Source organism: Poecilia mexicana, unplaced genomic scaffold, assembly GCF_051168715.1.
Source record: "Poecilia mexicana isolate PSO_F unplaced genomic scaffold, ASM5116871v1 scaffold_7, whole genome shotgun sequence".
NCBI lineage: Eukaryota > Metazoa > Chordata > Actinopteri > Cyprinodontiformes > Poeciliidae > Poecilia > Poecilia mexicana.
In genome coordinates, this window is record NW_028263376.1 from 25680071 (window position 1) to 25707195 (window position 27125).

The 27125-nt window shown below is 39.1% G+C and overlaps 2 protein-coding genes and 1 non-coding gene across 4 annotated transcripts in view; all 3 read right to left on the reverse strand.

The window, feature by feature from the left end:
* Positions 1 to 245: 245 nt before the first annotated feature.
* Positions 246 to 16371, reverse strand: uba1 (ubiquitin-like modifier activating enzyme 1). Of its 2 annotated transcripts, none has more exons than XM_015009942.2 (26): positions 16165 to 16371; positions 13032 to 13148; positions 12893 to 12951; positions 12619 to 12787; positions 10810 to 10944; positions 10620 to 10726; positions 10421 to 10511; positions 10206 to 10338; positions 10030 to 10127; positions 9681 to 9827; positions 9152 to 9328; positions 8940 to 9047; positions 8771 to 8851; positions 8231 to 8383; positions 7815 to 7980; positions 7503 to 7699; positions 5631 to 5695; positions 5337 to 5532; positions 4106 to 4180; positions 3817 to 4006; positions 3560 to 3645; positions 2647 to 2739; positions 2228 to 2419; positions 1831 to 1932; positions 1644 to 1744; positions 246 to 1299 (listed from the first exon to the last, which is right to left on the reverse strand). In XM_015009942.2, the coding sequence occupies exons 2-26, from the start codon at positions 13146 to 13148 to the stop codon at positions 1164 to 1166; spliced, it is 3174 nt and encodes a 1057-aa protein (XP_014865428.1). In that variant the 5' UTR covers positions 16165 to 16371; the 3' UTR covers positions 246 to 1163. The 2 variants fall into 2 exon arrangements, with proteins under 2 accessions (XP_014865428.1, XP_014865429.1); XM_015009943.2 differs by lacking the exon at positions 16165 to 16371 and adding an exon at positions 14571 to 14806.
* LOC148158448 (small nucleolar RNA U6-53/MBII-28) lies at positions 2051 to 2142 on the reverse strand. The gene has a single exon (XR_015763889.1). It is a non-coding gene; the product is annotated as a small nucleolar RNA U6-53/MBII-28 (small nucleolar RNA).
* A 404-nt stretch (positions 16372 to 16775) lies between the features above and the next one.
* camkvl (CaM kinase-like vesicle-associated, like) overlaps positions 16776 to 27125 on the reverse strand; it is a 44379-nt gene continuing 34029 nt past the window's right edge. Inside the window, exons 4-11 of the mRNA XM_088007329.1 lie at positions 26665 to 26739; positions 25782 to 25920; positions 24339 to 24459; positions 23487 to 23562; positions 22013 to 22149; positions 21511 to 21589; positions 21331 to 21418; positions 16776 to 19245 (exon numbers count right to left, since the gene is read on the reverse strand). Of these exons, the coding sequence (XP_087863455.1) occupies positions 17758 to 19245; positions 21331 to 21418; positions 21511 to 21589; positions 22013 to 22149; positions 23487 to 23562; positions 24339 to 24459; positions 25782 to 25920; positions 26665 to 26739 (2203 nt within the window). The 3' untranslated portion in view covers positions 16776 to 17757. The remainder of the gene's footprint in view (positions 19246 to 21330; positions 21419 to 21510; positions 21590 to 22012; positions 22150 to 23486; positions 23563 to 24338; positions 24460 to 25781; positions 25921 to 26664; positions 26740 to 27125) is intronic.

The window sequence follows — 27125 nt, forward strand, 5'->3', positions numbered from 1 at the left end:
TAAAACTCAATCTGTCTTGGGATTTTCCTCTGAATTTAGAGGTTGGTGATAAGCTGATGGAGGCAGAGTTTCCCAGAAATGCTGCTCTGTAATGAAACCTGATCACCCCAAACCAGGTCAGACAGGAAAACACATGAATCTGAATCTGTGACACTCATGTGCTTCAAAATCCTCCAACACCAACAACACTCAAGACACACAAGCACAATTTTGTCACACAAAAATAAAAACCACTCACTCTAATGCATGTTTTACATGTTTATTCACTATCACACTAAGTGCTCCCATATCAAGATACATCTCATTGCCTTGCTCTTATTTCGGTTTTTATCATTTGGAGTTAACAAAATAGAAACGAGTGTTATGAACTACCAGATGTGTGCCAAATCTTTTTTTTTTTTATATCCCCTTCCCCAAAAATAAAATACAACAAAAACACAAGAAATAATGAGAAATAATGGGGAAAAAAATATATATGTCATGTGCAAGAGCCCCTCGGAGAGTGCTGTGGTGAGGGAGGTAGGGGTGCCTCGGACTGGGAAGAGCATTCTGCCAGTGTGATACCATTGGGTTTCCAGTCAGAAAATATCTACATGGTCGTTCTTTGTTTTCTCGGGTAGCTTGGTTTTAATTAATGAAATGGAAATCATAAAAAAAGGTACTTTGAAATTTAACTTGTGATGTGTACAAGGTAAGACGAGACGAGGGTTTCGATGACTAAAGAGAGCGAGTAGAGTGGAGGGAAGGTAGCCGGGTTGGATTAAAATGACCCTCAGTTACTGTGAGGATGTTCGTTTACGCAGGGACTCGTGTGGGGCTTATTGATCTGTAGAGGTACTACAACTGAGGAGCATCAGGATGTCCAGTATACGTGCTCCCTTCCTTCAATTACACCACCGTCCCCCACATAGAGTGGCAACTGGATCCCCAACACTTACTAGTCTCCTTTAGTCAGCTTACTGGGGCTATGTACAGTCAGGCATAGGTTTACGCAAAAACCCCAGGCCCACAAAAAAGAAAAAGAGAAAACAGAAAAAAAAAAAAAAAACCTGATTGATCCAGTAGAGCAGACTTGGATCAAGCTACCCACTTCAGAATAGTCCCCTTTTTGCTCCCCTCCCCCCACATCTGCCTCCCTCTGGTGGGTGGGCTCAGTTTGGAGCTCAGCGGATGGTGTATCTGACATAGGGCACTTCCACGTCTTCATCAGACAGGTCGTTACAGCACAGCTCAAACACCAGGGCCTTCACGTGTTTGCCCAGCTTCTTTTTGGACACCTTCGTCACAATCTCAGTCATTCTGCAAAATACAGAGGAGAAACGAGACTCAGCCAATAAATTAAAAAGAAAACCGCTACTAAATATCAATGCATTACTATGTGTACAGCACTCTGAACAACCATTATTATGGTGTATTATTTTGTTACTGTGCTGCTGCAACAAGTGAATTTTTTCTACTCTATTCTAACCCTCGGGTTGGTATTATCCTTATGATTGTACATACCACAACATTTTAGTATTAGACATTCTAGACCAATTGTCTTATGTAGCGTTCCGAAGCAGAACAACCCTTAAAATAAGATCGTCGCTGTGTTAAGTATTTGTACTCGTTACTGTATTTGTACACTCAAAGTTTATACTCACGGTAGGTCCAGTCTCTCTTTAAGTTTGGCAGCAGGCATGAAAAATGAATACAGCATGGACACTCCCTGAGATAGCATGGTGATCTCCAACTTATGCTCATTCTGACAAACAAAACAGGGAAAAAAAAAAAGCAGGGATTAATTATAGGCAACAAAAAACAAACATGGATAAAAGGAGCTGAACCTACTTTAAAGTAGTCAAGGAATTGTCGGAGTGTCATTTCTTCCCCGTTGGACTGCAGCCCTTTGACCTCGAAGCGATCCCAGAGAGTCCAGTCGATCTCGTAGTACTGCAAATGAACCAGCAAGAGTAAAAGCTGTGTCAGTTATCTGCTGCATGCATCTCTACCTGCAGTGTGTGAACAGGTTTGTCCAGATAAAGAAACATTTCTCCTCAGCACACACTGATACCGTCAGCGTGAGAAGGTAAGTTGAACTCACTTACATCCAAGCAGACTGCCTAATGTATCAGTATTAGCATGGCTGGATCATCATTGGAGCTTCACAGTGCGATGGCAGGCAATCGCTAGGCTTACAATACATTTTGTGTGTGTTGAGACTCAGACAGAATACACACGCGCTTACCTTGTGCCTGGGAGCGGCGATGGGCTCAGAGAAGGCAAAGAAAGGTAGGGCTAAGTTCATGAAGCCATTTTTGAACGAATCCAGTTTTTTATGCCCTTGGATGATCTTGAAGAGCTCCAAGCACACCAAGCCAACCACTGCAGCTGTAGTCGTGGCGATAGCAGGAATGATCTTGCCAGCAATCAGTTTGCTCTAGATTGGACAGAAACAAATGTACGCATTAAAAAAAAAAAAAAAAAAAGAGAGAGAGGGAAATCTTATACAATTACACAGAAGCCCAGGAATTTGTAACCCAGAAAAGAAAACAGTTGACAAAAGTGTGAAACACTGATCCATCATCAACACAAGCAAGTACGATTTGATCTAAGAGACGAGGAGGTAATCAAAGCAACAATAATCCAAGGACCAACGTTTCCCACCTTGTGCCTGTCGGCAGGTGGAATGTCGTAGTTCTCCGCTCTCAGATTGGAGGCTGCCACGATGAAATCCATGTGAAAGTTTGCATCGTCATCCTGTGGACAGACAAAAACAAATCTGGTTACTGAAGGTAAATGGCACCGATTTGTAAACCTGTCACAATAAATGACTCTATGGTTACTTAAAATGATCTAGAAAATTTCCATCTTATTTTTGGAAGGGCAATTTTTAAAAAAAAAACAGATTTCATAATCTTTTAAGGTTTCTGTTGTGTTTTCTTTTTAACTTCTTTTTTATTTACAGTTTATGGTCATTGTGTTTTAGATATTTAAAATGTCCAATTCCAGTGAGGAGTATCATTTACAAAATGTAAGGTTGTGTTTGAGAGGCAAACTTGCATTATTGAACCATTATCAATATATTACTTAAATGGTCACAAAAACGACAATATTATGGTTTATCAGAATAATTTATGGGACATTTTATCCTCCAGTAAAGTTTGTCATTGTGGCAGGTCTAGTGGTTCATATTCATTAAAACTTGTTGTGCTCTGCAGTCCCAACAATGAGATGTTTTTCCACTTTACAACCTTTCAGTTAATAGAACTGAGATAAAAACTTGGCACTTTCTGTAGTATTCCAAAAAGCTTAAAAGAGAAAACTAACTCATCTTATTTGCCAAAATTTCCATAGACTATATTTTTAAACAACTTGTGCACCCAATCCGTCACAGCTGGAACAGCCACCAATGGACCATTCTTAATTTCCATATTTTAAAAGAGCATTTTCCTTTAATCCCATAGCTTCTCCTATTAATCTAGCCCGTGATATATAAGATATTAAACATGAAATTGCTAAATTGCAAACTTCTTCACAGGCAGTTTATTCGGACAGAACAGATCCCAGGATGAAGTACCTTTTCAAAGTCGATGGGGCTGAGTTTGAACCGGAACGACTCTGGCGTAGGCAGCTGAGACTTCAGTTCTTCCAGTTTGGAGTCATCTGTGTCAAGAGATTTCACTCAGAACTCCGAAAGCATTCAGAGATGCATGACATGTCTTTAAATTATTGTTAAAAAAAACAACAACAAAAAAACAACTTTTATTTGAAACTACATTAGCTTAAAATAAAGACTGACTGAAGCCGGTCTTTAATCAAGTTTGCACAGCTTACCAACAGAGGAATTGCTATTTTGCAGCTCCTGATCAGAGACGTGGATTTTAACCCCGGAGCGAGGGGTAAAAGTTGGCACTTTGACATCCTGCAAGATCTTGACCACACCTGCTCGGTCAGTGCTGCCTGGCAGGCCATACGTCTGGGCGAACAGGTTTGCAGCTGCCAATACATAATCCACGTGGAGGTCCTTTAAAAAAAAAAAAAAAAAAGAAATTAATACCTTCTTCGCAAAGAAAAATTTTAATCTTATGATCTAAGAAGCAGAGATCCTGAAAATCCTCCTTACATTGCTCGTGCTGAAATCTAAGGGGTGAGGACATCTCTTTGGACCAGACCAGAAGGGGGCGCCTGAGCTGGTGAGCTGAGACGGACGAGGAGCAGAATGAATACAAACAGAACACTCATTTACAGATACATCTCGGAATTATTATATTGTGGAAAAGTTAAATATTTTTGTCACTTATTTCAGAAAGTTAAACTTTATTATACAAATCCAAGTATTTATTGCAAGTTTGATGGCTCTGGCTTATGGATGAGGGAAACTCGAAATTCTGTCTCAGAAAATATTGGGAACATTGTGAAAAAGTCAAAACGCTGGAAACTCATGGAGTCGCACCTAATCAGCAAATTAACTCAAAACACCTGCAAAGGACTCTAAATGGTCTCACTCTGTGACAAGGCGACAGTCAGTGGGCAGACTGCTGTCAACAGAATCGGAGAGGAGGGTAAGCTACAACAGGTCATTACTAAAGAATCTGGAGGCTCTCCCACAGAGGTGCACAAATATAATCACAAAACGGAAGGAAAAAAGTGCAGTAGAAGAAACTACAAAAGCCACAGGAATAACCTGTAGAGGATTGACCTGACGTGTCAAGAGACACGAGAAGCAAAAATGAAGATGACATGACAGCCACTATCAAAACAATCTGGGCTTCTTGAACAATTCAGCAGAACCACAGACAGATCGCCTCCGTGCCTCGCTGCACTGATGCAGTAAATCATGCAAACGGAGGCCCGACCGAATAAAGAGGACGAAGAAATGAGAACAGGAAATCTATTTTGGAAATCTTATGAGAAATTCTAGTTTTCTGAGTTTTGCTTTTATAATCATCCAGAAGCCATAGTTATCAAAATTACAAGAAATAAAGGCTTGAAGTATTCCACACCAACTAATGAATCATTTGTGATTCCTTTCACTTTGTAACAAGAGTAAGAATATTGGAAATGTGCCACAATGTCCACATTTTTGAAGATGTATCAATACAAAAAATGACATTCTGACAACAGAAAAGACTCCACTAACCTAAAGTCTCATTCTGTCATGACATTCTAGAGATAAAATATGTCAGAAACTAATCCGAAGCCAATTAAAACTCCGTACCAGAGAATAATCAGTTAATGAATATACATGTGTGAACCGTTGTGTTACGGTAGTTGACTGATCTGTAACTTCCACCATGTTGTGTAAGCAATATAGTTTTTTTTTTTTAATCCAGTGTAGACAGACTTGTTTTTACCTGATCTGGGGGGAAGTTGTGCAATAACTGACGGATGTTGTTGCTGTACTGGCACTGCCAGTGATTGCGAGCCCAGGCCACGCAGTCAGCCCAGCTGTGCGGGCAGTCTGTAACAACACTCTTGTACACGGCGTCCAGCACCTCGACAGGCTGAGCTCCTGGAAGCTTCAGAGTTCGCTCCATGAACTTAGAATCTCTACGAGATTGGAGAGATCAGAAGACATGTCAAACACTGGCTACGGTTTGATCGTTTAGCGTCGACATTTGCCGATGTCGGAAGTGCGTCCAACTCACGTGAGGTACTGCATGGCATTTTCTGGTGCCTGTTTGAAGAGCCCCTCAAACTCGTCTCGGGCCCACTAGCAGGAAGATCAGAAATAAGCTGAGTTCAATAAAACAAGTGTGCAGTTTAAAAAATAAAAATAAAAAAAAACGTGTGGAAGTACAGCAGCATGTACTTTTGAATAACACCATGACAACTGATGGTGAACGCCAACTACCTCACAGTCATTGCAGCCGTTGGAGGGTGAGGAAAATTCAGGCAGCGAGTGAACATTTGTCTCAAGGTTGTCATGTTGGAAGGACAAGTTTAAGACAAGACCCAAATTATACGGTCTGATCCAACATAGGAACAAATTTTGGTTTAAAATGCTGAAATAGTTGAAGATGGTTCAAAGCAAAATGTCAAATATACACAGTAATAGTTTTGTAATAAAATATATTTTAATGTGCAAGTAGCTAAAAGTATGTTCAGAGGGTATTTTGGTAAATACTCCAGGTTTTGCATTGGATTCCAAAGCATCCAATACAATTTAAGGCTTTTTTGACAGATTTGTTCCCCAAAAATCTTGATTTCTAAAAAAATAAAATAAATGTTCTAAATTAAAGCAAAATTAAGACATATTTGTGTTCTGCTGCACATTACTAAATAAATAAAAAAACAACCTATTACTATGACTTTTTATTTGTATTTTTCCAAATAAGTAGTCGTAGGACAGTAACCAGGGTTACCTTTCTTCCCAAAAGGTTATCAAATGACCCATCCCTGAATATCACAGGACATCTGAAGGAACGTCTGTCATACGTGTTGCTTATTTTATATGTGAACTTTAGCGATAATACAATTAGTTATACTGTAGCGACAAAATGGTTAAACTACCGTACTATAAGGGCAACCAGCAAACTGAAAACAGTATGGGGATGTAGAATTAATTATAAGAGGAAAAGAAAAAATACCCAAGATTCACTAGGCAATATTTTGACCAAGCAGATTTATCTGCATTTAGGATCGTTTTGGTTTGCCATGACACTGGAAGTGGGTAAAAACACAAACCTGGAAAAGCCACTGCCCTTGTGCCTTCAGTTTACCCAAACCGCTAATTATGCCAAGTCAAATGAAAGGGGTGAGTCAGAGTACCAAGAGTGTATGTGACTAATCGCTGGATACAGAGCATTGGTTGTGTAAGTGCTCCAGTGAGTTTCCCTACTGTGGCAAAGTTAGCCAGGAAACATCTGTGTAATCCATGGAGCAGTGAGCTAAACTGACAGAGCCTTCAGTACACAGAGGAACGCCAGTCTGAATTCAACAAGAGGCAAAGGGTGGGCTAGTGTCCCACCGTAAGGTTTGTGACATCTTGGCAAACTGAACTCAACAAAAAGCAAAATAGGAATGGTGATTTTTAAGGTCACAGGTGAAAACATTTGGCATAAAATTGAAAGTGGACCGCATTTTGCTCCGAGAAACAAAAGCAATCTAGACTTTTCCTCAAGTTTCAGTGTGTTCAATTTAAGATTTAAGAGTTGAAAATTAAATTAAAGCAAAATTAAGACACATTCATACTCCATTTACTCAGGAACTTGGGTATTTAAAAGATAACGTTATCTCTGGCATGTGAAATCAAAAATCATATTTTTTTTCACGTTACAGAAATGGATAAATATAAGATGACAAAAAGGTCAATGGATGCAAGAACTGGAGACATTTAAGGCCTAAAATTACAGCATTAACAACATTAAGCCACGTTGATGCACAGCAGCAATCTCTCAGCAAAACAAAGGCAATACTGTCACATCCATTGAAATTGGCAAATATCCTGAAAATCAGCAACAGATTTTTCATCCCATTGCGTTTCTGTCCAACCTGAGCACATTAGTAGGTGTACATACCTGCAGTGTGTGTTCAATTGCATTTGGAAAGTTCTTCAGGGTACAGATAGGGATGGACTTCTCAGGCGGGTCTTGGCTGGAGCTGTACGACTCTGTGACAAAGGGGATCACGACCTGGATGTTTCCTTTCGTGCCCAAAGTACCCGACTCCAGCAGGGGTTTCCGATAGTAAACACACCGCCGATCCATGTACATACCTAAGCATTGGGAAAACGAGACAACTTACTGGGCAGAAATCTTTAAGGCTCAATTAGATTTTCTCACCAGGATGTGAAAAACTCGCCACCTAACATTTAAATGTCACCAACTTACGTGCATCGACATTGTCCAGTGCATTAGCGACCCCATTTAGACTTTCGAAGAAGTCGTCATCGTAGACCCTCTCTGTCTCTGGACCAACTCTGTTCTGATGAGCCGTGATCTTGAAGGAGGGGTTCATCTGCTTCACTGCAGCAGCAGCTGTGTCACTCTTCATTTTCTGTAATGGTGATTTTTGAGTAAGTGGAGGAGGCCATGATGTTCTAAAAGAGTGTCCTATTCTAATAATCAATCAATGCTTTTAAACAACAAAAAACAAGATTGGTATAAAGCAGCGGAAACACCTGCACAGTACTTCTAACTCGTCTTTATCATACAGAACTTCACTCAAGCACTATTCAGAAGTGTATCCAAGACAAATGAACAACATGTGCTTGTTTCGTCCAACAATCAAAGCGGATGAGACTGACCGTGACATCAGAGGGTCTGAAGAGGAACTGTCTGTTGAGGTTGGATTTCTCTATGGTGTCCATGTCAGTCACGATAACCTCACCCTCCTCACTGGCCAGACCAATCATGGCAAAGTTTTTCAACAATTCGCAGCCGATGGCTCCGGCTCCAACCTGGAAGGATTTCATGTTATGCATGGAATGAAGCTGAAGGACTGGATCTGGTTTTATAACGGACACTTCCCACATACAAGCCCCGTCTGACAAAGTAACAATTAAGCCAGAAATTGTTGACAATGTTTGGTACCAATATTTTTAGAGACTGTGACAGTAATGTGAACAATTATACTTTGTAAAAACAATCAAAACATATTCAATTGTTGCTGATTAAATCCTGGTTTGGTATTCTGCTAGATTTGTCATTTTTTTAACGCCATGATTAGCTATTTCTAATCATTCTATGCATATATAAAATAAAATGCAAACAGATTTAAATCCTAGGCCTCTTAAAAACATGATGATTTGGAAAGAAGTTAGGAGTTCTGTCACTCATTTACTCACCAGGAAGTAGCGCTGGTCGGCAAGGATTTTCTGCAGTTTACTGCCGAACACTGCAATCTGCCCGTCGTACCGACAATTCCTCTGCGAGATGCACAAAATAATATTATTTATTCATATGTTTTCGCTCTACAAAGATGACATTTGTGTTTGATCTGCTCTGGAAACCTACAGGGCTGCACTCTTCCTCTGTGAGCATAACCTCTTCTCCTTCAGAAAGGCACTCCAGCGCATCAAAGTACAACCACTGCATTACAGGCATAAATTTCCCTGTGGATGCCTGATGAGAGAAAATAAATAAATAAATCCAAACTGTTAATCTTAAAAAGAAAAAAAAAACACTTCAGACAAACGTTTTCAGTTTACATGAGACATTCCACTGACCTTCATCACTTCCTGTGCAGCCACTCCACCAATGAAGGCATTGATGGGAGAAAGATCACCAGCAGCAAGATAAGACATCTTTTTGATAAGAGCCTCATCCAGCTGCTCCACTTTGGCTGACCCTGTCTGGGCAGAGTTCAGCTCTTTGGCCAGAGTCAACAGCTCCTCACCATCAGCCTGGAGAAAACACAAAACTCAGCACTTTCAATAAGTTGCTTTGCTATGCTATTTTATGTGTAAATCTGCCCTATTTAGATATTTTGATTCCGACTGTCTACATTTGGGATCAGATTAACCTGGGTGTCACTGAAACTAACCTGACTGGATTGTACTGGTAAAACTTACATTTTGTGCATCTGAAATTCAAAATAAACTAGACTCGTTTCTTTTCTCATTGCCTTTACATGGCATCTATTATGTCTTTGAATGCCATTAAGATTCAAGCCTTTAGACTAAGCATAAGAGCAAGTACGAACATAACGTTCAAGTAAACAGGTCTAACAGGAAAATGAAAATGATTGATGCACACCTGGCTCCAAGGTGTAGGGAGGCGATTGTGCTTCTGCTTGAAAGCATGGATGGCCTGAAAGCCTATGTGTAGTTGTCCGGGACGATCGAACTTGGCAAAATCTGTCATCATGAAGTCTGGTTCTGCCATGGAGGACGACAAGGATTTCTGTATGGGAATGACATGAATATTAGTGATACAAGCTTCATTTATTATGATTTTTCAGTAGGGGGAGGATAGTAGCTGCAGAATTCTGTTTTAAGAAGTTCTGTTGATCACTTGGCATAATAAAACAAGACAACCAAGGGACGTAAAATATTTTGACATAGTTTTCCTTTTAAGTCAGTTTTTTTAAGGAGAAATAACTTACAAAACTGATCTTCTTGGGCATCTTAACCTGAGAGACGATTCCTCCTCTGACATAATCTGAAAAGCCGGTTGTGTCGCAGATACTGAAAGTGTACGGGCCTAGGAGAAAAGCAAACCCTGTCAACTTTGGAAAAGTCAAACAGACCATCACTATAAATGACCATTAAAAACTCTCACCGAGAACTTTAATCTCCACGGGCTGACAGCCATTTAGATCCGTCATGCCCTGAATCTCAGTGAAGGTCACATAATCTCCACTTTCAAAGCCATGGCGAGCCTCATCAAGGCAAGTTACCACACCTGGATTGTCCTGAAGGGGAGAAAAAAACAACAATACATTTCAGTATATTTTAAACATTGAGAACTTACCTCAATGTTACAAGCAAACAAACCTTGGTGATCATGGAAATCATTGCACTCAGTGGCTGCTCTCCGTTGGTGTCGTACACTATCATCTCCTCTCCAAAGTCACAGAAAAGTTGGCTACAAAAAAAAAAAAAATAAATAAAAATTGAGTGTTCATGCGTTGAAAGATTAAAAAGGTCAGGTTGTTCACTTGGGAGTGACCCCTAAAGTACATGTCAATCTTACCCAAACAGACCACGTGTGTCTGCAACAACCAGCTTGACTCCTTTGCTGTGGCACAAGTCTCCCAAATGCTTCTGCTCATCTAGGTTGGAGTTAGTAAGCACCACCACCTGGATTCAAACACAAATTAATACAAACTTTTCTCTTGGGGCAAAACAGGCGACAAAAAGGCTTGGTTTAAGGCTGTTCATACCTGGAACTTGGTAAGGTAGTCCTCGGTGAGCGCTCCAGTATACGCCGTCACAGGAACGTAGTTGTTGAGTTCAGCCAAACGAGGCTGACTCACCTCGGCTCTGTTCTTTCCCAGGTCCTCTTCACGAAGGTAAAACTAACCAGAAGAATAAAATATTAGATCAAAAAAAAAAAAAAAAAAAAAAACAACTCAGGGACAACTGGTGAACCTAAAAAAGTTTACAACTTTTAAACTCTTGGACACGTTTTACCCAATCAATAGCAGATTACAACTCAAACATGCCCAGCAAAGCACATATTAAGAGTAAGTTCATGAAGAGTAGATGCAGTTCCTGTATGCAAAATGTTTACAAAATTAAACATTTGTAACTGTTGAGACAGGTATCGGTTAATGATGATTCCACTAATATATAAAGCTGTCTAATGTCTAATCCATCATCACAAAGTTCACATTACTCTCACATTTTGGTCATAATCCTGAAAATTATGGAAAACCACAATCAAATTAGCTGAACATAGCTTTGCACAAAAAACTTCTGACTAAAAAGAAAATATCCTGTAAATCCTCCACAGATGGAGAAACAGGATCCTTCCTCCTTTTGGGAGAGTTGCTGTAAACCCAAGTCCAACATGGGAAAGATAGATAAACTACATTGACATATTGATAAATCTGAGGTGTTTGTTTATAAATCAAAGTAGTAACAAAATTCAACCAAGAGATTAACGCACATCAGGTAGCAGGGGAAAGATAGCACTCACTGGATCCAATTTGATTATTGTGACAAACATCCCTATTACCATACTACAGAAATAAAAATCTAACTGCTGCAGCCTAATTTTTTCACCCATCAATTTGGTTAAGAAGCTTGAAAGCATAATTTGTCTTAACTGAAACTGTAATATTTTTGTACAACCCATTAAAAAAATGAACAGAAAATATCTAAGAGTGAGGAAGAATGCAGCAGCATACAGACTAAAACTGCCTGCAGGAAATTTGTGGTAAAACCAGCTGTAGCTTCAGTTGTCTGATAAACAGACATCATTTCATTAAACTTGTCAGTTTCATTTTAGAAATGTGTTATTTTGTCAAATTGTGACAACAGGATATCTTCTGCATACTATAAAGTCTGTTTTAAAAGGACATCTGAAACAGTTTTAGTTGGAGGTCAACTGAAATGTTCTTAACAAAAAATACAGTAAAATTAAAAGCTTTAAGAAAGTTAAATAAAAAAAAAATATAGATGCACATTGATTTTCAAGTTAAACGATTTCTCATTACAATAATTGTATTATTGTAAATTCATAACCTTAAGGAAGGATGTATGAGAAGTGGGACTGTTTTTTAATATACTTCAATGTAGAAAAGAATGTTTTTTAAATTCATGTCCTAATCAAGTATTATTATATGAACCATTCAAATATATACAACCTAAATACAAGCAAGTTCATGTCATTGACACAAGGAAAACACGTCTCATATTGCTGAATGTATTTCTACAGCCTGTTCAATTAGCCAGCCAACAGCTGCTGGATCAATACAATTAGAGGCTTTGCCTGTACGCTGGTTATAACACAGACAGAGACTGTAATAAATCTGCGTCAGCAAATGGGTTGCTAAAGTGGAGGCCGTTATAGTTGGAAGGCAACCACAAAACAACCGACTCAAAAACACACAAGCTGTCCTCCAGAGGTTGGCCATTAAATAAATCTGACTAAGATGCAAATATACCAATTTAAAAAGTAACTAGCGATTTCATACATTAGTGAAATTAAACAACAGTACAAAAATATCTGTGCATTCTCCACATACCTGGGAAGAGAGATCTCGCCATTCTGCATCTCCTTGGTCATGCACAGTGACACTTCGAACTCCTCCCAAGATGACATTCTTTGCGATCTCTACTCCAAGTCCTCTCATTCCAGAAATGAGGACATTGGAGTTCTGCATGCGCTTCATTGCTTCATGGCCCAGCACATATCTGGAGGAGGAGTCCGACGGCATTTAGTAAATCAGAACAAAAGCCAAAGCAAAAATAAAATAAAATAAAAAATACAAACTATGCATGTATAGCAGGATGACTTACAGTTGTCTGGAGTACAGGCCTTCATCAATCTCAGCATCATTGCCATTCTTAGCCATGCCCTGTGAAGAGACAGCAGCGATCAAATTCAGTATATGTGAAAATGAAGAGTCGACTGAAAGGTTAATTTATTTGCACTTACGTTTGCAGGTGTATGGGACAGATCAGTTCTGACAGAGTTAGAGGAGGAGCAGTGGGATTCCGTCTTCGTCTCTGTTCCTGACAAGCGACGCTTCTTGGACAGCGGCGAGCTGGACATCTGTGTCAAAGTGCAAATACTATTCACTCCCAAATATCTCTTACAGCAAGAGCAGCTGAAATTGTAACTTATGACATTAATATCTGATAAGCAACATTATTTTTTCTATTTTTAAACTGAACAAAACTTCATTTGAAATCTTAACATTAAACCCATTATACTCGAGTTGCAATACTGCCATCAAAACACAATAAAAGCAAAGGAATATATATATATATATATATATATATATATATATATATATATATATATATATATATATATATATATAACAATATTCATAATTTATAATGACGGTTTCTTTGTTGTGCGTTTAAGTTGAGGAAAGAGGAAATTTAGCCTCAAGAGCAGCTGGGCTGGCTGCAGGCCAAGCAACAAACTGATGGAAAAAACGAACTGAGCCCAAGAAGACACATGAATAGCAGCATTATGTGTTCTTTCATGCAGGGAAAGAACACCGATTTGTTTATGTGCCTCTATTGTTCATTATGTGGCTTTTTTAAGGACTGCTAGCATCACCACAACAAAAACAGCTGAATCATTAAAAGTTCACTGCAGTAAAAAAAAGGAAAAGAAAAAAAGGAGCAATCCACACTTATTCACCAGTAATGTCCTGCACCAAATGCATTCAGATAACAGTCCTCACAGCTATAACATTTAAAAGCAATAGTAAAGCTATTTTGATAAATGAAATAATCCAGAAACAAATCTGCCACATGGGACATAAAAAAGGCCGCAGTATCTAACACAGTGACCTCACACTCAACATTATCAGCCACTATTTCCGCATTAAATGCAGCCGTCTTACCTTCGCCCCCCTGAGTCAGACTAAACGCCTTGGTTACTTCTATCAAACTTTGGAATAATCAGGCTGCCAAAAATCACCAAACAGTTATGAAATATTTATTTTGTAACCTAAAAGTGAAAGCTACTGGCATGATACAGCAGAACCACCCGGCTAATACAGTAGTTTCAGACCCTCATACAAGAAAAGAGCTTAGCTACTAGCAATCGATTTAAAGCTCCAAAAAATATATAATCGAGTGCGAGTAGACACCACCAAAATACGAGTGATTAGGTAAGTTCAGAGTCACTAATCAGTTAAGTGGTTTGGCAGGTGGACAAAGACGTAACATTAATAACTTAGAAGCAAGAAAACACCAGCCTCCCTGCCCATCCATTAGCCGCTCGGCCTAGGCCTGCACTCTCCACAGTGCGGAACACAACTTTACCAGCTAGCAGCTGCGGCTACGATATTAACCGACGAACGGGTTTATTTGACAGCCAACTACCAAAGCTCATTTTCTGTTGAGGCGCAATGCAAGTTGACATTCTCTTTACAGCTCTCAATTAAAAAGAGAAATCACACGAACGGAAAAACAAGCCACTAGACTCGTGCTTCATTGATTTATCTGCTCTTACCAATATTTCTTCCCGTTCCCTTCCCTACGCGAACCCGCTCCTCTCCCGCAATGTGTAGATGTCAGCGATAACGATGAATGCAAATTCGACGGTCGGTACCAAAAAAGAAAGGGTGGTGTGGGAAAAGGATGGTCGGCGCTATATTGTCGAGTCACTATGCCGTTGAGCCGAAAGTCTCTTCCTATGCAATTGCGTTGCTGGCTTTGCGACTGCAGACGGGAACAAAACCAAAATGGCAGATGGGGAGAAAGGGGCGGAGGAGCTGTGACGGAAAGGGTGGCTGTTAGCGCACGGCTCCGTCAGGCTCTCATCCGATTGGCTGCTGATGCAGATTAGCCCGCCCTTGTTATTAGAGGACGCATGCCATGTATAACAGTGTACAATGAACAGCTAAACGTCAAGCCATGTAAGAAATACGAAAACATGCCACTATGTTAAATAGACGGATATGCAAAAAAATCATCTAATTTAAGATATTCCTAAAGTAATGCACCTGGTCAATGCTGATGAACATCTAACAACACCTTTTGTTTCAGTTGCTCTCTAATGAGAGGTCAATTTATTGTAAAACTGAATGCTCTCAATGCTTTCACTGGACGTGACCTAATCAAGTGTAAAAGGAAAATATTAACATACAAATAAAACGAAATTAATGTTATTATTATTACATCTTTTGCTGCATAAATGCTAGAAAAGGCAATGCATCATTCTTAGTCCGACTTAAGCAATTATTACCAAGTCTCACAATGCTCAGTGCAGCAATGAATGAAACAGGTACGTAAGGTACGCCACTTGCATGCAAAGTGATGCTGATCGGCTGGGCACCTAAGATGAGTTTAGTGGGTGAGCATTCCTTGGAGATGAGTATTGGGGGAGGGGGTGCCCAAGCAAATGACAAAGGCCCATGAAAAAGACTGGGCCGCGTATTCTAGGGTACACGTGTCGGAGGGGATCCCTTAGTTTTCATGCTCCCATTTCGAAATGATCAACACTGTCTCCATCGTTCTTTTGCACTCGAAACAATAAGGTCACAACAACAGCCTGCCCAACATGACACGCTGAACTGACCACTATCACGTTACTGTGGTAACACCGAGAACCGAGCATCTTAACATTATCCTGAAAAAGCACATATGGCTAAAATAATTATCTTCATGAGGTTTTATGTTCCTCGAGGCAAGTTTCTCTGACTTTGGCTCCCGAAATAGCCTGCATCTAATGTTTGCAGCAACTATAGCTCTACAGCTACTATTTGACACATTATGATCCTAGACAATTGTGCTGTCCACAAAAACGTGCAAATGCTAGTTTAACATCATCTGTTCCGTGACACTGCCTTATTAGCATCGGTTAGCAGAGTAAGTAGACGAAAATATTCAATTAGCTAACGGTAAGTAACGTTAACAACTATCAGTAACGCAGATCAAAAGACTGCGTAGTTGTTAGCTTGTGTGAAGCTAGCACTTCGGCTATCTAGCCACCCAACGACTTTTTCCCTTCTTGTGCCGCTATGTTAGCTGCCCAGCTAACGTTAGCCAAGTAGCTGGGGCTAACGTTACCGAGGCGAGAGATTACACAAGTGTGCAGAACTTACCACATCCGATATTACTCGGCCTGATTTGGAATATTAAAAAATGCGGCTTCTATTTGAGCGAGAAACCAAACAAACAATGTGACAAGTCAACACAGCCGCTGACGGCCAACTGAAAAGTGTGTCAGGCTGGCGGGCTCTGTGTGAGTTTTTTCCACTGGACGTCTCCCTGGCCGGCTGCTCCCGAGCCGTTTCCCCTCACTCTATTTCAGTTGAAAGCAAAGCAAAGCAGCAACATGTGCACGTTACAGGCGGGACCAACACTCTGACCTAAAGGACTCAACGAAATGTGGCGACTGTAGATTTTATTCCTTGCATAAAACTTAATCAATTTTTAAGTGAATCGCACGATACTTAAGAATGCTACTCGTATTTATCTCACACTACCGAGAGTTTGTACAATATTTAAGAAATAAGCGCCCAATACTATTTGACACCCCTATGCTTTCGTTAGTGTGGACCATCCCAAACCATACGCAATGTCGTATGGGACTTGTAGTGTGTTTGTTAACAGAGTTGACAAGAGAAACACTGTCTTATTGGAACACATGATTGAAACTGTTTTGAATACTTGTATTCATGCATGAAACACAATAATTACGCACCCTAACAGATGTTTTTATTAGTTTTATTGAAAGACTTGCAAACAGAGCACATTTTACAGTTTACATGGGTTATGAATAATGGTAGTAAGAGTGGGGAAAATACCACAGAACCTGAAAATAGCACATACAGCCAAAAGCATAGTGAAATATAGTTTACACTACACAGGAGTGAAAATAGGAAGGACTGTGTGTGACAATAACAAAGTATCCATGATGACCAAACAAGAAAAAAGATACGATTTTGGTGGACACGATTTTTGAAAAACTTTAATGAAAGAAATTGTTTTATGCGTGATTGCAAAGCCTTTTTACAGTGTGTTGCGTCTGGATAATGTCAGTTGGTTAGAAACTCACAAGACTTTGGTCACAGTTCAAGTTTATCTATGTTGCACAAATCAAGAAATTGTGTGATCAGATCAGCCTTTCATATCTGTGTGTCACAATGTGACTCTAAGCTCCAACAAAAGCTGAAGAGCTACAAAAATAAAGGGAATAAAAGAATAAATGGGAAAAGCTGCTTTGAAAAAAGCTATGCTAGCTATGAAGGGAACTGGTTTACATTCTGGGAGCAAAGTGATAATCAGGAATCTAATTTTCTCTATTTATTTACAATATGTAATAATACAAATGTGCCTGTCATCTCTTATTGGTAGTTTATTGTATTTTTCATACCTTTGTAGTCTGATAGTTAAACTTTGCAGAGTGCTGCTTGTATATGCTAGCAATACATTTGTTGTGTGGCAGATATTCAGGCACACAGTAAAGAGTTTAGAATTAAACAAGCTTTGGAAATATTGGATATTGAGCTCAATTTTAACCAACATTTTTCTCAAACAGACATTTTATATGAATCATAAAAATCAGCAATATATAGTAGCTTTCCAAAGTCCAGTTAATCATTCTTCTTTACAGTCTTCAAACTCTCACCACCATATAATCAATTCAAAATTTCAAATATTTTGCGGTGTGCATTGCTTTATTCACTCCTGCCTCATAGTCCTCTACCCATCCCAGCCCTGGGCGATTGGCTAGACTGAGCTGCGCCTCTCTGTCCATCCTTGTCTTCCTGCTCCCTGACAGCCTGGGGTGAGGTTTGCATGGGTGGAGATGGTGGAGGATATGACGGAGGAGGAATACCGAGGTGGGGGAGTGTCGGTAGTGTTGGTCTTGGAGAGGTGGGAAGTGGTGGAGGAGTTGTTGAGGTTGAAGTTGAGGAGTGTTGAGTTGGACGAGAGCGAGAAACAGAAGGCGAGGCATGTGTGCTCCTGGCCCGTGCTGGCTCACTAGGACAGTCACTGATTTGCTCAAGCAGCGACGGCATGTCTCCCTCAATCTTCTCAAGTACGGCAACCATTTGCTTTTCTATCTGTTCAATGACACTGTCCATTTGCCAGTCAGTTGTGGTACTACTCCCACCTCCTCCATGGTGTAGACCAGTCCCATACATGCCTACTCCTCCTCCTCTGCTTGTATAGAGGGAACTGTAAGGACTCCCAAAGCTCCCAGCCATTCCCATCCCTACAGAGATACCCTCTGGGTTGTATGGTGCAGCATGTCGACCCAAACTAGCGGAGCTGCCAGCTACATAGCAACCTTGCGAGGCTGCAGCAGGGGTCCTGGCTATGCTAAACTCTGCACTGTGTCGGTCTGTTTTTCTGGTATTTCTATCCCTTCCTCCCACAGGACTGCCATCACCTCTCAACCTAACACCTAGTGCTGCATCAACCCCACTTATACCTACTGAAGGTGTAACTGGTGCTACCACTGACCTCTCTGCAACCGCTTCAGGCACTTGTGTCTGACACCAGCTTCTGTCAGTCTCATCCTTGTGTGTGCTATGGGTGGCTGATTGCTTCTCTGGTGAGGCTGACACAGTGGGAGGAGCGGTGGAGCCATGAAATGTTGCAGGCATTTTACGTTTACTGGTGGGCTCAGGGGAAGCAGATGTGTGCTGCTTGCCCAGATTTGCACCTGGAGAACTTTCTAACAGCTTTGATGGTTCAGGAATCACCGGCAAAGTCTGCTTAATGTCTGGAACAACTTTAGTTTGACCCAAATTGGCAGCAATTTTCCTGGTTCCATCTGAAGCTCCCTTCTTCACCCCAGTCATAGTAAGCTCCTCCTGTGTTAGTTTAGGACCTGAACTTGATTGTCCAAGAGGGTCCTTCCCATCTGATGGTGTCGTTCCAACTGATGGACCCCTTGAGGTGTTTATTTCATCTGGACTTTCTTCTATCTTAACGGAACCTTCATCTTGTTCCATACCAGCTTGTGTATTTTCAACAGTAACCTCTAAAGAAACACTGCTTGATGTAATCCCTTCATCTGTTGTCCCTTTATCTCCCTCATCACTTGTCCCCTGGGAAACACCCCCTTCGCCATCTCCTATCCGTTCCCTACTTTTAACTTCAACTGAACTGTCATTCAGTGCTTCAGAGTTCTTCAGCCGCTGCATGAAGGTTGTCACACGAATTGCTTTCTGCAAATAGGAGGTAAAGAAAAACAGGGTAAAGAGGGCTTTGTTAAACAAGATTACCTTCACAAAATTTGTCACAGACAAGTTTTTGACAGAATGTCTGTTGAAACAGAATGATTTAGCGTCAACATCCCCATTGATGTCATTTCTGTGGAGTGAAGAAATATTAGTGTCAGTTCTTTTACCTCCAAGAAGCTGTGACACATTATAACCTGGTTTAAATCAATCTCACCACTCACACTTTCCGAGAAACTCCTTGACTGTTTGCTTAGAGTAAGATATTTGTGTACACCTCACTTTACAATTGATGTGTTTACTCAACTGGTATCTTTTGACCCACAAACACTAAAGGTGTTTGGGACAATGTGTGAGTTTAGTAGTTGCTTGTAAACCAGGAAGCAGAATTCCCTTGAATTCATTGAAAATGAAAAGCCGCTGAATCAAAGGTGACTTACCTAAACAGCATCTGTATGTACACTGATCAGGCATTACATTATGACCACCAACCTAAAATTGGCATGTTCCCCTTCCTCCTATTGAGGCCCAGACTCCTCAGGCCCTTTAAAACATTCTATGGCAGGGTTTCCCCCAGTGTAAGCCTGGCGGAACACCAGACTTTTCTTGTGCCCCCACCAGGCTAAGAATTGCTTATTTGTTTAAGTCTTTTTAAAATGTTTGCATTTTTAAGACTTCATAGTTGATGTTCAGGTACTAATCTTCAATCTTTCAATAATGTATAATTATCAAGTGATATTTTCAAATTATATTTTCAACTTTAAACATTTTTAACTCAAAAACACAACGGGCTGCTGGATGAATGACTGCCCTGGCAAGTTTTTAGCATTGGAGCAGCTTATACACCAAATGACAATGCATTCTGACAAGTTAGCATTAGCCTCTTGAGCAATTTCAGCTTTAGGTACTTGTCATTTGAATCACAAGTCAGTGTCTCCCATCCTGTGCATAAATTAGACTTTTGGTGACCATCATCAGCTCACCACTTTTCTTACCTTTTACCAGCTCTGACTTACTCCTCTACATGTCACAACTGAGCCCTTGATAAACTCATTCAGGTCATTATGGTTCACATTTTTTTTCTGGTTCTATCTTTAGATGATACAATATTTACTTGCGGCCTAATACATCCCACACACTCACAGGTGTGATAATTAACATATAACCAGCTTTATTTGCCTCACCTGTTAGTGGTCATGATGTTATGCATGACTGGTGTGTGTTTTGGATGTACCAACAGTATGGGGCAATGAGCCAGGATTTGTGTAAGAGGAACACCAGAGGGCCTTACAATTCAAATCACTGTAGTTCAGTTGTCAACAGTGGCCCACATCCTTTATTTCCTTTTCATTTTGCCAACTCCTTATCTACATAATAAAAAAAGAATACAATAAAGAACAAAACTCTGTTCCCTTTGGTAATCAGTACCTTTTTAACCGCTATGCTTAGGCAAACTAGCGCAGATGAGGAGTAGGAAAGGTACAGAGTGAGCCACTTTGAACATTTGAATATTCTCCAGTGAAGAAAAGTGGAGCAGAGTGGATGGATCTCATTTGGGACAGGCAGAGTGACAGTAGGAAGGAGCAGAGCTTGAGAAAAACTTTGAAACCCTAAACATAATTACGGCATTATCCAGAGATTTTACAAATATTGACTCCAATGTATATATCTGCAAGCTAACACTCATTAAAATTAAAAAAATAAAACAATATTCCATTGTCAAATGATGTTTTATTGAATCACTTCATATGAGTTTCTCCTCACACTCTGTCCTTCTACTCTCAATCATAGTGGAAAACAATACCTTTATCTCCTGGGAACACATGGTGAAAGAAAAAAAGAAATTTATACCTGTTACTCATGCTGTTAGGTCAGCACCGCCATCTTCTCCCTTCTTCCTCCTCAGCAATCCCATCTTATATTTTTACAAATTTAAAATACATCTCTGTGTAGTGAGCTCAAAGTACTTTAGGCCACAGGATTCAGCCTATTCTTCCATTTAGTCAGCTGGTCATTCTGTTATATTATCTATGTCGCAGATGCTACAAGCAGAGCAATAGAGTGTGCTCATACCCGCCATTTGGCCTTTGCGAAGTTCTTCTCAAACTGGGCACATACACCATCCTTCAAGTTCTTCTCTGAAGCACCATTTCCTGCAATCCTGATACAAAACACATGCAGTACAACAGTTAAACAACTGCACCATAGATGCAAAAGGAAATAAAATCTCAGTGCTTTCACCATCACACTTACCATTCGTGCTGGAGAGCATCCTCTGCTGTGATTCTCAGCATCTGGTCCACTTCCATAAGTCTACACACAAGCCCCTTTGCTGAGGTAGGAAAAGCAGCAGAAATATATTTTACATCATCACTAATGACAACTTAAATGCAGGCAGTGCCTTGCAAAAAAGTTTACATCATCTATGTGTGTGTGTGTGTATATATATATATATATATATATATATATATATATATATATATATATATATATATATATATATATATATATATATATATATATAAAATCTCGCAAACTTCTGTCTTTGTGATTGTGCACCTCTTGATGTTGGTCTATATCACTAAAATTACATTCAGATTTGTTATTGTAGTGTGACAAAATATTAAAATATATGAGAAGAATTCATATTTTTACACTGTGTTGTCACTCTTGGTGGTTTGAAACTGAGCTCAGAACTGTAGTTGTGTTTAGAGGAAGTGGGTGTTTAGTGCCATCGTGTGGTTGAGGCAAACACCTGCAGGTGAAATCTCATCCCAGTAAGGAGTATCAAACTCAAAGTCCCCAGCAACGATGCGACAGAAGATGATGCGATTATGTAGATCTGTGTTTTCTTCCTCTGTTTCATCATAGAAAGGAGGGTTGCCCGATAAGCTGCCGGAAAAGTAGTTACATTAAAAATGGAACAAATAATATTTATAGCAAAACCAGATGTTTGAATACACTGTATAAGAATGTAGATATTCTTTTTGTCACTATCAAGGAAAAAATCTAACTGCATTTTTTGATGAATTAGGATTACCAAGATTACAAGATTACATTATATATATATATATATATATATATATATATATATATATATATATATATATATATATATATATATATATATATATATATATATATATATATATATATATATATATATATATTAAAGCATGTTTTCATAACCTTCTTCAAATAGAACAATCTACCTATGTTTCCTTTTAACCTGCAAGACTTGACTCAACTCTTATGATTATCCTGATGGGTTAGAACTATACAGCAACCTTTTCACAAAGGTTTTCTGGATTTTTGCCTCATTGCTCTTGAGAGAACTGGTGTAATAGAGATAAGTTCCTTAGCCACCTTGGTCAGATACCATTTTAGAGCTGCCCAGACAGAGATCAAAGTTTAATGCAAACTAATCCGAAATGACATTTTCTTTTATCCCGTTTGTGCCCAAAAACTGAGGTCTTTTTGTCCTTGAGTGCATTTGAAACTCTAATGTTGCTCTTTTTATGTGGTTTATGGAATAATGGCTTCTTCCTCTTTGAGCCCATTTCTACACTTTGTTTTTCAAGTTGTGGACAATGATGCTCTCTTATCTCCAGTATCTCCGGTATCTTCTTTTATTTTAGTTCTTGGAGTGATATACACATTTTGCACCCAAATACATTCGACTCTGGGACACAGAGATGGTCTTGTTCCTGAACAGTGCAATGGGTTGATATTCCTATGCTGTTAAAAATTATAATTATTTAGTTGATCAGACCACAAAACATGGTGCCTTCAGGCTGTAGTTCAAACCAAGAATGAACCAGATTTGTGGAGGGGCACAATTCTCTTCCTGATATGTTGGGCGATTTCTTTTGATTTTCCCATGATGTCAGATAATAATGCATTGTGTTTAAGGTGTTGCCAGTATCTCTCTAATTAAGTCTTGTGAATGAACCCATCAGAAGATTACAAAGTCTTGTTAACATCACCTGGGCTTTCCTAAATTCTTTAAAGTCATAGTAATCTTAGTGTGTGTCAATTTCTGAGTTGGAAGAAACATTTAGTCTGAATTAGTATTGGATAGAGAGAGAAAAATGTTTGGTGTCTTTTGTACAATGTATGCAAACCTCTGGTTTCATCAGATGGTAAATACTATTTTTGGTTAAAACAAAACCCTGTTAAAGTTTTGGTTTGCACGTTTGCACGGTTTCGAGTTAGCAATAGAGACTCACAGTATGAACATTATCACCCCCACCGCCCAGCAGTCCACAGGACGGCCATATCGATGACGAGCAACCACTTCGGGAGCTGAAAGCACAGGAGCAAATGCAGAGTTTGTGTGTGAGGCAAATAGATTTCCGGGTTTTAATTTATCCTCCTCCACCTCATCAGTTTCTCCAGATGCACAAACAGCTTTTCTCCAAGCCTGTCTCTCCCACTATTCAGTTTTTCATATCCTTCTTCCCACTGGCACCTACATTCTCTTTTCTTATTTACTGATTTCATTACTTGACTTATCAATATGAATAACTGCCCTGGCCTTTAACTGCAGAGAAGACCAAAGCACAGCTTAGCACTTTCAGGTTGCCCTCACATAAACATCGGCAAGATGGAGAGGAGTGAGACCGACCGCACGCAGAATCAAAAAGCAGATAAAAGGAGAAGCTAAATGGGAGGAGGAGAGCAAGGGCTGCACACTTTCAATCTCATTTATATTTTTCTGGGATGTAATGTTTCAGAGTGAGCATTTATCCTTGATAGATTTTTTTTTCTTCTTTCAAAGCGCTAAAGGTTCACAGAGAATTCAATAAGGTGAAGGACAACATCAATCTTCTGCTATGGTATGGCACTTTATCTCAAAAAAGGTAAAATAGATGGATATATATATATATATATATATATATATATATATATATATATATATATATATATATATATATATATATATATATATATATATATATATATATATATATATATATATATATATATATATATATATATATATATATATATATATGTGAGAAAAGATAAGCAAAAAGGATAATCATAAATGAAGGAACATAAAAAAAAGAGTGACCCACCAAGGTATTCAGGTGTTCCGCATGGCTCTGTAATTGGTCCATTCTCAAATCTGGAGAGGTAAAAATCTCGCAGAACTACTTTGTTGTGGTTGTTTTCTGTGTAGTACATTAGGTTTTCCAGCTGTGAATTAAACAACAGATTAGAGAAGAATTGCTTAAGCAGCAATAACAACTTATAGGTTTGACAGAATGTAATGTTTATTGATTGTTTCATAAATAGTGACTATGATGTTTTTATGACGTAAAGCACTTTGAACTGGCTTGTTACTAAAAATGTTCCATACAAATACATTTGACTTTACTTGATTACCTGATATTCCTTATTTCTCCTAAATTATTCAAACAAATAAACTTAGGAAATTTAAATCTGAGCTTTTCTTAACCAAACAATGAAAAAAAAAAAACATATTGCTCACACCTTCAAATGGTCAATTGATGTGGGTTCTTGCTTAAGAAATGCTACATTTGTAAACTTCCCAGAATGATCCACTCAGACATTTTGAATTGAATAAAGAGCCACTTTTTGGAGCACTGATGTAAAAAGATGGAGCACCATTATGCAAAATGCTTGTGAGAGGTTATTTCTGGTGGTTCCACGTCCACAAGTTGAAGACTCCTGTTCTAGTCAAACAAATAGGGAAAAGTGAAAACTGCTAAAATGGCACTTACATGTTTATACAATTCATGTTCAAGTCTGTGTTTGTTTCCAATCATATTGCAAAGAGAGTAATCACGCACAGCATATTTGTATTTTATTTGCAGTGCAATCTTGACAGAGAGGGGAGATGAAATGACTTCTGATTTTATAGGTCAAGCATGATTTAATAACGATATCAAGCCAAGCAGAGGCTGTAAGCATGACCTATTTTAATTTGAATATGTCACTGTGATTCAACTTGATGACAAAATGTAGGAGTCCAAACCTACTGGATTGAAGAGATATACCCACTTTCTACCAGTAGGTGGAGTCTGTAGATAGATAACTCTGTTGTTTCATTTTAATGGCGTCTTATTAAAAGTTAGAGACATGGATCTGTATGCTCTGTGAGTGTCACCAGACAGTCGTTTGAGCCATAAAGAAATTGTTTACTCCCACAGTGAAAATGAAATGTTAAGTATGTTATGAACTGAGAAGACAGAGAGATGCTTTCATCTGTCTCTTCAGAGAAATCTGTCAAATGCAGAGTGTTGCATCCTGGGATGTAATGGTGAAGAAGTCAGCTTATGCTATAAAGTTATTATCTTCTTACATCCACAGGCACATCAACTCGTCTATAGATAGTTGATGTCTAAACTATCTGAGGTAGCTGTAAAACTAATCATACCTCTTGTTTTTGTTATAGCATTTATTTTGACATTGAAACAACAAACTTCAGCGTGCTACATTTTGATTTTGTTGGATAGCACTAAATAAAATCTCAGATAGAAACAAAGTGACTGTACCTTCAAATTCCTATGAACAATGTTGAGGGAGTGTAGGTACGCCACAGCCTCCAGGACTTGTCTGATAACATTCGAAGCATCTCTCTCTGTGTAATTCCCTTGGTCCAGAATCCAGTCAAATACATCCCCCCCTGTGGCACTGCAGAGAGTTAGACACACACAAAAAAATATTTGCCACTTTGCACAGTGCCACATATATTGGCTAATACACCTGCTGACTTTTTTTAACAATGCAGATTAATCCTTGTATTGCTGTTAATGTGTTTTTACATAGTGCTTTGCGTTAGCTGGCCTGGAGCTATCGCTACTGAGCAATTAAAGCAAGGCTCCTGGTTATTACTCTAAAGGACTTAAGTTATCTTTGGAGATAAATGATGAGAGTGATTATCACATATTGCTCTCAGCAGGACAACTATAGCCCAGACTGAAAAGTGAGCTCCGAAGTAGCTTAATGAACACAGTGACAAATGCAGTCGCTTAAACTAGTTCACTTCTCTGTGTTTTATTAGTGACAAAAACTTCGTCCTGTTTGTTTTAATATATGTTATGACATTTAAACCAAGTTACAAATGTTGGATTGCACAAGACGCAATTTACGCATATTTGGTTGTGTCCCGGATTAATCGGTTCCGCTCTCCCTGTACAGACTTGTTTGTTCCAAAGCAATGCTTCAGGCCCACCGAGTAATGAGTGTTACAGATACTTAACATCTCATCAAATCTAACATCTTCCTCTGTTGCACAGGGGAGTTGGAGTACACAGTAATAACGGGAAATATTAAACATCTACCTCTCAACTGAAAGGCTTCTGTGTGCTAAGATGCAATTAACACATCGAATATAGGGAGCGTGGACAGGAAACGTAAATTGAAAGGAGTACTCACAGTTCCTGGATGATGAAGTATTCTTTTCGAGTTTCAAATGTATCTATCAGCTGAAGGATGTTTGGGTGATTGACCCTGGAAAACCCAAAATATGTTAGAGGCTGCAGGGGTCTAGGTTTGCAGTGACAAGGTTTTCATAAAATTGACAACAAAAAAAAATGGTTTCAGTCTATTCATGTACTTGCCTGCACTGGTACAAATCTGAAAACTGATACAAAATCTTGAGCCACAAACACATATAGCAGAGAAAATGACAATAAACCCGATTCCAGTTTCAAAAATGTATGTAGACCTCATTTAGATTTAGGGATTTTTATTTTATTTTTTTTCATATTTGTGATTTTACCTGTACATTTTCTCAAGGTTGAAATCAAGCAAAACTGCTTGGTCAAAAATTGGTTTAGGCTCGGAGATAAAATTAAAAAGTCAGTAAGCAATACAAAAGTGCAGTAATAGCACTT

Coding starts and splice junctions, on each gene's coding strand:
- uba1 (XM_015009942.2), bottom strand. CDS start 13,148: ATGTCCAGCTCGCCGCTGTCCAAGAAGCGTCGCTTGTCAGGAACAGAG. Junction 5,533..5,630: donor AATGCCATGCAGTACCTCAC/GTGAGTTGGACG, acceptor CCAATCTCGTAG/AGATTCTAAGTTCATGGAGC. Junction 4,007..4,105: donor TAGATTTCAGCACGAGCAAT/GTAAGGAGGATT, acceptor TTTTTTTTAAAG/GACCTCCACGTGGATTATGT.